The 11,434-nt window shown below is 32.9% G+C and overlaps 1 protein-coding gene across 1 annotated transcript; it reads right to left on the reverse strand.

Annotated features, from left to right (window-relative positions):
• Positions 1-2,084: 2,084 nt before the first annotated feature.
• Positions 2,085-8,874, reverse strand: LOC143610138 (protein SEMI-ROLLED LEAF 2-like). The gene is made up of 19 exons (XM_077084702.1): positions 8,706-8,874; positions 8,534-8,608; positions 8,335-8,450; positions 8,120-8,238; positions 7,916-8,040; positions 6,925-6,972; positions 6,336-6,514; positions 6,050-6,246; positions 5,670-5,962; positions 5,439-5,588; positions 4,205-4,579; positions 3,970-4,116; positions 3,821-3,896; positions 3,610-3,737; positions 2,875-3,072; positions 2,662-2,778; positions 2,512-2,592; positions 2,301-2,429; positions 2,085-2,213 (listed from the first exon to the last, which is right to left on the reverse strand). Exons 1-19 carry the CDS (start codon positions 8,847-8,849, stop codon positions 2,085-2,087), a joined length of 2,826 nt encoding a protein of 941 aa, XP_076940817.1. The 5' UTR covers positions 8,850-8,874.
• Between the last annotated feature and the right edge of the window lie 2,560 nt (positions 8,875-11,434).

Below are 11,434 nucleotides of genomic sequence, written 5' to 3' on the forward strand. Positions count from 1 at the left end.
TGAAAAACCCTTAGAATCCCAAATAAGGGAAACAATCATGCAATGAGCCAATAAATATGAAATTAGGAAATAAAATTAAGTCCCGTAAATAAGAAAATATAAATAAATTTAATGCAATTTAAAGAAAATTAAGTTATGCAATTGATTGTAAAAATGTGTCAAGTGACACAATAATTGTTCAAGCGTCAAGTAGCACAAACAAATTTTTATTTATTAGAGTAAGGAATTATATATATATATATATATATATATATATATATATATATATATATATATTAAGTACTTATTGTTTGAAATTTACTTGTATTTTTATCATTTGGATCATGTTGTGTATTATAAAGGGAAAGAAAAATAAAAAGTGTGAGAAAAACTTGTGTCCTAAAAAAAACCCTCAAAAAAATTCAAGAAAAAGAATAAAAAACTTATAACTCATAATAAAATGAAAAACGAAAAAAACTAAAATATCTCCTCATCTTTCTCGTTCAAAAATAAGAGACAAAAAAGAAACAATGACAAAAAAAAATACAATGACAAATAAAAAGAGACATAATAGATCGCAAAATACAACACAATGTTGAATAATATAACATAAATATCAATAAAAAAAAGACATATTGTGAAGGAAAAAAGAACAATCAATAACAAAAATATACAAAAAACACAGTAATAAATAAAAAGACACAATGATTTTTTCACCTTTTATTTATTTTTTTTCTTAGAACGAGGAAGAGAGGGGGAACATTTTAGTTTGTTTTTTTTTTACTTTTTTTTGTTTTTTTTCTTATATTTTGAGTTATCATTTTATTAATTTTTATTATTTTTTAGAGGTCCACAAATCCTTTTCATCATTTCTCATTTTTTTTCCACGTTTTTAGAATTCCCTATTTTTGAAAGTTAATTATGTAAACCGCCCAGGTTTAAAATTAAGTTAAGCTTTTTACATAACCTCCAAGATGATTCTACTTATAAACCTATTCCTACTTATAATCTATGGCTTCTTGTTCATATGGTGGTGTACGCCGTAGATCAAGGTGTTTCATAATCGTAAATGCAAGATTAGTGATCATCGTGTGGATAGATTAGTCAGACGTCAAGCAAGGTCGAAACTGGGAAACAGTGGAGACCAGTAATTACTATGAAGGCATTAAAACCGTGTTGTTCAAGGACCCCCCCCCCCCCCCCATACGATTGTCGGGTTGATAATCTCATTGAATAAGGAGTCTAGTAGTTACTTCTAGATTTGTATACTATGATACAAGTGGTCTCGTGTTGGATTATGTTGAGTGAATCGGCTATGAAGCTGGCAAGATTTGTATTGTATTGACATTTTATATTTTGCCCTTAAAAATTCTGCATGTGTTACCATCAATTAATGTTGAATTTACAAAGGTTCTTGTCTGGCTTAATTGAACAAAATTGGACCGAATACGTTGTACTAGAAGTATGCATATATACCACCTGCTCGATAAAATGTTGTTTGTGTTAGAATGCATGATACAATGAGATTATCTGAACTTGTGAACATGTTTTTAAGCTTTTTTATTCAGGTTGATTATTAGTCTATGGTTTCTCATTTAGGTTGATTATTTTGTGTTATAGGGAGTAGTTTCTTTTTGTTTTGTAAATGCAGTTGTTTGGGCAAAATGAGGCTGGCTGTAGAATCCTAAAGCTGGGGCTGTGTTTTCTTTTAACAATAATATAGCAAGAATTGATCATAAATATGAACTTTGCACTTGTATTAACAAGTAATGCACTCCTATTTTGCTATAAATTTAACCCGCAAAATGGTTAGATTTTAGGCTCTGGTTTTTACTACATGTAAACTATATTCTTTCCTTTGCAGAAACAAGAGAAATGAGACTGATGTTTCTTTTTTATGAAAGATGGAATTCAATTTGCATTTTTAGTCATGATATTCATGAAGCAGAGCATTCAAAAGTGGATTAAGGCACGACTTGATCTTATTACTCGACGGTTTACATGTGCCTTCAAGAGAGAAGGCCAGAAAAAGGCATACACAAAGTCGAAACCAAGAACTCACATTGCTTTAAAACTTATACTTTCCAACTAGTAAACTCGTGTCATCATCTCTTAGGTGCATTTAAGAAGTTATCATACGGACTCGCAGGTGGTAGTCTGAACGATGATTCAACATCGAGACCAAAGTCACCTGCTATAGAAGCTTCACTTTGTTCCATAAAAGTATTGCCAGCCTGTAAAAAACAACAGTTTGTAACCTCATTAATTATAGAAACATTTGCATGGTTTTTAACAAAGTTCATATTTTAAAGGAGAATTACCGATTGGACTCCAATATTTTCATATGCGGGCCTGTGTTGCGTGCTCATCACATTGGTCAGTTCCATGAAAGACATATTTGGTGTATTGCATACCGACATTCTACCAACTTGTTGTGCAGATTCCATAACCTGCACACAATTAATAAATCATGTAACTTTTGTAGAAACAAAATATATATAAGATGTCACATTGGATTCCCAAAACACTTACTGATGCCAACAATTGATTGGCACTCAATAGGTCTGAATTTGGTTTGCTGACATCATCATCGAGAGAAAAGAGTGGAGCAACCTAAAAAAATCAAAGCATATTAAGTAACCTTTTTTCTATAAAAAGCAGAAAATGTTAAAGATCAAGTACCTTATCTTTAGCGCGGCCCTTATTAAGTAACACGTCTATTGAACCATAGTTCATTGGACACACATCATCAGGCACAAATCTGTTTAGCAACTCTTCCTCAATGCTTGTTATTTCGGACTGCAAACATACAAGAAAATAAGTTTTTAAATTTTAAGCATGTGCTTTATTAAATAAGGGATAATATTAATATTATATGAGATATGGAATATTTACCCCTACAACGGTTTCCATGTGTTTCACAATTCCAGCAGCTAATGATTCTGCTGACTGGTCTTTTGTAAGCTTAATTTCAGAAAGGGATATAAGGGCAGCCCTATTGTCCTCTTTAGAACCATAACCGTTTTCAGTTTGACCCGGTTTAGATACAACAGGCAACTTAAAATCATCAACCAAACGCATATACGGATCAACCTGCCACCATATCATAAAGCTAAAATCTTTAACAAAAGAGCATGAACACATGTTCAATTCATTCATTTATGTTCACGAACGCTCGTGAACGCTCATTTATGTAAACTTGTTCATTTACTTTCATTTATGTTCCTTAGTTTACATTTGTTCAAGTTGTTCGTTTATGTTCGTTAATATATTCATTAAACTATATATGCCCATTGAAATTTAGTCCAGTTTTAAATTTTAATAGCCTTTTAGATCCAACACATTGCTGTTCACATTTACTTTTAACTGGTTTGATCTCACTTATGTGTGTTTATCTATGTTCAGTTATATTCATTCGTTTATGCTTGTGAACCGTTCATTTATATTGTTAACGAATGAACAAAAACTAAGACGAACACTTTCATTTTCTTAAGGGAACATCGAACAAGAAAACTATGTTCGTTTAATCGTTCTTGTTTGATTTGTGTGATTAAAGTTAAACGAACGAACACAAACATGCTCCGTTTGTATTCGTTCGTTTCGTTTACAGGCCTAAAGTTATTCACATACCATCTTATTAGCAAGTGTATCCTTGGCAAGTTCAACAAGAGGAACAATAGCAAAAACTTTCCCTGAAATGATTATCATCGAGGTTGCTAACGTATAAAGTGATCGTCTACGTGATGGTGCAAGTGATCCTGAAAATACCATTAAAATAATATTATTATGTAAATAACTGCAGCCAAGAAAATATAATATTGTCTGCAAAGTGCAAGCGTACCTCCTTCGTTGAGAGAAATACTCAGCAAAGAAAACGCCAGCTGGAAACTTCGAATTAATGCCTCACGGCTGGAGTTCTGCACAAATTCAAAAGTGTAATTAAATATTATATTTTAGTTTTTATTATTAAAGTAATATAGCAGATATTACCTTCCCACGAGAGAATAACAAGACCAAACTGTAGGTATGAGCAATTGCTTCATAATTTTCTGGCATGTTATCAGGGGAGATTGATTGTGCCCAAATTGAAGATAAAAGTATGGATATTTGATGACTACTGAGTCTAAGTGTAGCGTCCTATATTTTTAAAATAAAGATGAATTCCCAGTAATAGAAATTTGAAATTTCATAAAATAAAATGATAAATATGTCAAAATGGACTTACATTATCAGTCTTTCCAGCTTGAGAAATTGGAATTTTCATGCTATACGTTCGGCTATAACTTGACTTGATTCGATTCAATGGACCACCATTATTGATTTTCGGTTCCCCTTTATTATTAACTTTATCTTTACCGAAAGTAGACTTATCTTTTTTCATTTTCTGCATTAGCGCAGCTGAAGAAGAAAAGGCTGAAACGTTTCTGGATAGCGACCTTTGAAGATTTTTGGGATCACGCGCTATGTCAGCACTTGGTTGAGGACAAACAGATGATGGCACAAGAACCACGGAAAAAATATGGTGTGCTACGATTCGAGTCTCATTGTCTTGATGAACCATTGCGGGAAGTAGTTGATGAAATAGTGATTCCGGAAATGCCTAAACATAAATAAATCATAAATGTCAGAAATAATATTATACTTTTTAAAAATAAATCTCGAAAATATTGTAATCTACATGCATTCTAGTCCATTTATATAATAAACAGCATAAGCTTTGACATGGTTCTCGTAGTTCTCAAGTCTCAACATATAATTGGTTGTGAAATGATTGCACTCCTCTTATAGCACACACACACACACACATATAGGGCGAGGTTCATTTCAAAACAATAAATTAATCCAAGAACAAACCTAAATCAATAAATTAATCCAAGAACAAAAAGAACAAACCTAAATCATTTACCTTTTTTTATCAATGTTACATTTTTATTTAAAGTTTTTACTGTTTGCATACAAATGTGTATATTGTGTAAATAAAAAACCATTAAACTAATTTGTTCACATGTTTTTTTATAACTTATAAACGTTTACCTACAGATGTGTAGGGTTTATAAATAATCGAAACTTATTCTTATACACACACACACATTTATAAATTTGAAGAGAGATGAATAAATATCACATTTCACCATTTTCTTGTATTTTAAACCTTTTTAAGATTGAAAAAATTGATGGTTTAGTTTGTTCTTCATGTTCTTGCTAAAAACAATACTTTGTCTAGATCCCTCCCGGGACCCACACAAATATATATATAGCAAAAGTTGATTGAATATCACATAAATTTATAGAAGTATTTTAAACCTTTTTAAGATTGAAAAAATTGATGGTTTAGTTTGTTCTTCATGTTCTTGCTAAAAACAATACTTTGTCTAGATCCCTCCCCTACCCACACAAATATATATATATAGCAAAAGTTGATTGAATATCACATAAATTTATAGAAGTAGTGTCCTTGCCTTGTTGTTATATGCCATATGTGGCAATGAGGCTACAACTTGAGCTGTACGGTAAACAGCAGAAACTGTCGTCTGTGCTATAACTTTAATAGTGGATAAGTTTTCCAACATGTCAGCCATGATATCAAAAATTGGGCTAGCATCACCCACCTAATTCATCAACAAAGATTCAAACTTTAGCAATATAAACGAACGGGTATACTAATAAAACAAATTTCAGTCAAGCAGAACCTTTGAAGATAACTCCACAAGGCATTCATCAACAGAGTCTTGAAACTTTTTGTTCCATTTTATCACTTCGACTCCAAGGTTTGTATCGACTAAAGAATGGTAGATGGCTCTCCTCAAATGTCTAACAACCTCATTGACCGCGCTGACTATCGCACCAGATGGTTTTATCCTTGTTTCTTTTGCAAGTGAGGTGGTAACTTCTAGAATGTCAAGTTGCATGTTAGGTGGTTTAATGACATTTTTGTTATCAAGATGTTTGACCAATACAGAAAGCAGAAAATGCATATTTTCTCCTGAAAATATATAACTCAGTCAATAACTGTCAATAGTTAAAAAAAAAGCACATTAAATGGACTCTAAGAAGTATGAACTATAAGTACCAGATTCGTCTATTATGGTTTGCATGTCTTTGAGTACTGGAAATGCAACCCCTCGTGAAGCAAGCCACAGATTCTCATTATCAAAACAACGGAACAAAGATTCAAGAATTCGGCGCATGGTTGTAGCTTCTTTGGCTAACTTAGCCATGTTATGAAGACACACACGGGACCAAAAGCTAGGGTTTTTAGCATCTTCTCTGCATTATAGAAGAAATAGATTAATACAAATGAACCAATGCAATAATGATTATTAAATTTATCTAATTATAAGTTGCAATAATCTTACAGTGTTACAGTGACTTCACCCTTTTCATTAACAATTGTTTCCCAAGATGGAACTTTCATCAAACCATTTGGAGCAATATTCATTTCACTTTTAAGCACGTCTTGTACGCGACGGCTCTGGTTTGGATTGTATGAGTCCTTTTGTGAAGCTCCATAGTTTTCCAAAACTACCGAAACAATCTATGTAATATAGATGAAAGACATCACCAATAGGGTTTTAATTCATATGTTTTTGTACACCAATAAATAGGTCATTCTCTGATAGGAATCATGCTCTAGTTCTAGTCTAATTAACATTTGTCTATTTTGGGAGGGGTCAAGTGCAACTAATATTTCTATAAATAGGGATTAATAGCTAATAGGGAGAGGAGGGTAGGTTTATGTTTAGGATGGCATTGCCATGGCTCCTGCGTATGCAGTGAGAGAGGGCTCGGCCCGGGAATCTATTGTAACTTTTCTATACATTTTCATTAATACAATCGTTCGGTTCTTTGATTGCCTTATTCTATCCTCTAATCTCAATTAACCACAATCATAATCTATCAAACCCTATCATTCTCTCACAAAGATAATTGTAAGAGTATGCTTACATTGTCGAATGCTGGTGACATATAGGAATATCTGCCCATGAACCAAACCTACCAAAACAAAAAGAATAACAAATCAACAAAGAAAAATAAATAAATAAATAAGATGTTACACATCCTCTTTATATAGCATAAAGAAAAGGGTAGATAATCCTTCACTTGATTTTTATTATCTACCATACTAGATGCATGTTAGATAACTTATAATAGTTGATTTGGGTTATGTTTTTATCTCAAGCACGTCTGGTTGAAAATTACGCATTGCATATTTTAATGCATATATAGTCTCTCTGCTATAGTCTCAAGCAGGGAGACTATTTTAATGCATAATAGTCTCAAGCACGTTTGGGGAGGATTCGTGCCACCCTATTCATGTATCTCTGCTTTTTTTTATCTGTTATTACTATAGTTTTCTCGCCATTTTGTGTTATCGGTAGTTTACTGCTATTTTCTTTAGTACCTGTTGCTTTGTTGTTTTAATTTCATGTTTTAATGTCAGGGGTCTCAGCGAGAGCAGTCTCACTATATTCCAGACCCTACCAATAGCTTGCTATGAATGAGATTTTACTGTGTTTGTATTTTAATCTTCTAATTTTTTTTTTCTAGATTATTATTCTAATAATATAATTTTTGGAATCATATTTATTAATTATAATAAAAGTTAGACATGATAGACAAAAAAATGCTTGTTGGCCAACCCAATCCTGCCTGATCCATCCAATCCACACTTTGTGTCCGTTTTGACACGTCTGGCCCATCTATTTTGCCACCTCTATTGATAGTTATCTTGTGATACGTAAAAGCGACGGGGAAAATAATATCTAACTTGATGTTGTAATTAGAATGGAGGGGAACCGTCAATATATACAAGAAGGATACCAAAAACCTAACTTAGGCTCCATGCACTAATAAACCCTAATAATAACACTAATAGCTATAATTAACAATTAAATTATAGCTCGAGTTTAGAACAATTTAGAGAAGAATGTGATACCATAGAAGAAAGGGCTTGCAACCCAGCTGAACGAAGCGGCTCCACTCTCTCATCGGCCCCAACTACTTGAGATAATTGACAAAGTTTAGGTATAAACTTTTCCAAGCTAAAAATGTAACTCCCGTCTTTCTGAACATCACAAAACAATAAGCATATATAAACTAAAAATATAAACAAGGAAATAAAAAAGATAATTAAAGCTACATGCCTGACAGTTTACGAAGTCAAATAGTGTTTGACATCCTATAATTTGCATTTCGTCTTGTCGTGTCTCCTCCAATAGAGTATGCATGATATTTAGCAGACTATTAGCAAAAAGAGGCCTGATCACATAAACACAAAAAGAAATTATTATATTTTTACTAATGCATGAAATATTGGAGAGAATACAAATGTGCAATATATATAATCGAACTCACATTTGATCCTTGCAGGAAATCAATAACTTCCTGTATATACACATGACAATTCTTACACCTCGAAAGTTTTGATTTCTTAATTCCTTGTAACAGCGTTGCTCAAGGGTGGTGTTGATCTGGATGTAAGATTGGAAGTTAACAAAAGGGCATTTTTGGGAATTAGTAATTACATAAATTTCACACAAAAATAATAGCATACCTTTGGTATCCTCAAAGGGTTTCTCATAGCATATTCACAAAGTTTCGCGATCTTTCGATCGTTTGGTTCTTCATCCTTTCAAAATCCAAAACCAAACATGGTACATAAGTATGGTCATATACGACACATTTTAACAAGCATATACTAAAACATATAATATAAGGGCACTGACCGGTGCAGTAGGGAATATGTCTGCAATCAGTTTCTTGTACCTCTTCACAGGCTGCCGGGACCTTGTTCTCAATCCGGGGCAGAAGCAGCAAAGGGCCCCACACGCAGGCAAAACTTGCCTTGATATCACCCCGGAACAACTCATATTCGGTATTTAAATTACAACAAAGATAATAATTATAATGTATTATAATAATGTATACCAATAAGGTGAAAAATCATAAAAAAGAAATCAGCTTTCTTCCCTTCCAAACCACGAAGGCCTCGCAATTCGAGAAGGGAAGATAAGCCATGAAACTAAAAGAGGGGTACTTCTTCAAATGCCCCACCAGCCTGCAACAAACCGAACAAAAAGATCTTAATAACCAAAATCAAATTCACCCCCAATCCATATCACAATAATAATAATAAAAAATGAAGAATATGGGTATTCAAATTCAGTAATGCATTTGGTCGAACAGGTGGTGTGCATAGATTAGATTAGATTAGATCATAGGGATGATTGATTAATACCTTCAAGTCGACGCCTATACGGAGAGAGGCAAGAAGGCTGGTTAACAAACGTCAAAGAAGAAGAATTTGGACGACGATGTACCAAATCTCCCAAATTAGCTTCATCATTCTTCTTCTTATGTGTCTCTCCCTCAAACCACTCACCATTCCTGGTTTCTCTCTTGTTTTCTTTTATTATTGTTCACCCAAAATTTTCATACTTGTCTCCGAATAGGATTATAACAGAGGGAAATATTTAAATGCATTCAGTGTGGCCCACAATTCTTATATATATATTTTTTAAATCGTATTTCATATCTAGTCTCGTCTACTATGTAAGTTACTTTTTCATAGGATGTTAGATATACTTGTTAGTTTGTTAAAAATAAGATTTTAAAAATCCATGTTTTACAATTTATTTTTTGTGGAAACCCTGGGAGGAAGAGTAGAGATAGACCCACAACATTGGAAATTTGAGCTTAAACAAAGGGGTGGCTAAAATCCCGAAAAAATAATTCAGGGATGTCCGGACTCAATACCTATAAAAATTTTCAAATGAAATCACGAAATTTACACTACTAAGTGAAAAAATAGGGGTGACCAGGGACACCCAAGTCCCATATAGCCTTCGCCCCTAACCTAGAGTCTCAAACTCATTTGGGATCAGCTGGTTATATAGGATTTGACAAAGTTATAACTCTCTAAGGATATGATCCGGGATAGGAGTTCATGAAGATATTGGATTAAGGTTAAGGGCATTTTTGGGAGTTTACACCTTAGGTGGACTTTGATTGCTATTATCATTTGCCAAAGTTGTATGTATGTTGTTCTAAGATGGTGTATACATTACTACTTATACTTTTATAAGGCATCTTCTGTTAGCCGAAATTTTCTAATTCTACAGTTTGAAAACCATCACTAGCACACTAACACTATATATTTTGGTATCATGCGTTGTATGCAGGGTGTCATCTAGAGTTGATGGTCTCATGGAAAACACATCTCTATGCATTATTATTGTTGTTTATTAATAATAAAAATAAAAATTAGTGGAAAGCTATTTACTCTGGTACCCAAATGTCCAAGACCAAGGAAAAGAAAAAGGGAAAGAAAATGTTTAATGGTACGATTTGGGTAAATGGGTAAGTATGTTGCAGGCTATCAAGGAGAGTATCATCTAATATCATACAAATCTTATACCCAAGAAAATTGTTGTTAATATTGTATCAACGTGTCATTTTGATAAATTGAGATTCACTTAAGACAACTGAATAAATAGAATATGTATTAAATTAATTATGTAGTAGTCTAAGTGCGTGAAGGCCACTAACCGATAGAGGTCTAAGGACAGTGCCCGCGTTTAGCATGATCCAATGGGCTACCCTTGATGGGGTCCAAGCCTATGGCTGGGGTTAGAAAATGTATTTTCGTTCTTTTATTATGCATTGGAAGTTGTTTCAGAATCACAAAGTTGTTTAAAGTTATTTGAATTTTATCATCAAAACTAACCATGTTCTCGAGTACCACAATCGTCTTCGTAACACTATATTTGACCAAAATTAATTATTAGAATCAACTTGGGATTTCAAAACTAAAGTTTATTATCATAATCACTTGGGTTTATTATCATTAACTGTCATGGCGTTTCATAAAGGGTTGCGATTGTTCATTGCACATGTTATATAAGAAATCATTTGGTCTCATTTCACTATCGAATTTTAGCATATCACATCTCACATAAAAGAACATCTCATTCTTTGAGAAACTTTATGTTTTATTCAATTATTAATTTCATGTTAGACGCAATATTTAATCTGAAAACAGGTGTTACGTGATTAAAAAGATATCATATCAAGAAGAGATCCAAAACCACTACCCAAATGGTTAGTGCGCAAACAATTTCAATAAAATCGGTTGCAAAATGGTTCGTTCATAAAGTCACGCTAAAAGTTGGGTCACAAGTGCAATAATGCATCTTCCTGAGCTTCAATTCCTATAAGTTGTGAACATCTTAACAATTTTTCATACTAAAACTGAAATATTTTAATTTATAGTAAAACACTAAAACGAGTTGGTGAATACTTCTTACTTGAATAGTTGAATATATACTGTGACACTTCATATATATTTTATATCCTTATGTGTGTATTTTAAGGTTAAGCGTTCTAGAAAAATGCGACTTGCACATGACATGCATTTTTCCAATAAACCCATCAAAAGTGTATAATCATCAATCAT

The sequence above is a fragment of the Bidens hawaiensis genome, unplaced genomic scaffold (genome assembly GCF_021521415.1).
Source record: "Bidens hawaiensis isolate Kalapana, Puna unplaced genomic scaffold, B.hawaiensis_p1.1 tig00024436_1, whole genome shotgun sequence".
In the NCBI taxonomy this organism is placed as follows: domain Eukaryota; kingdom Viridiplantae; phylum Streptophyta; class Magnoliopsida; order Asterales; family Asteraceae; genus Bidens; species Bidens hawaiensis.

What these genes read in the sequence shown, in the direction of transcription:
- LOC143610138 (XM_077084702.1), bottom strand. Translation starts at nt 8,849, where the DNA reads ATGAGTTGTTCCGGGGTGATATCAAGGCAAGTTTTGCCTGCGTGTGGG. An exon ending in ACATATTCCCTACTGCACCG is followed by an intron (nt 8,609 to 8,705) that starts GTCAGTGCCCTT and finishes GGATTTTGAAAG; the next exon opens with GATGAAGAACCAAACGATCG. An exon ending in ACCCTTTGAGGATACCAAAG is followed by an intron (nt 8,451 to 8,533) that starts GTATGCTATTAT and finishes TCTTACATCCAG; the next exon opens with ATCAACACCACCCTTGAGCA.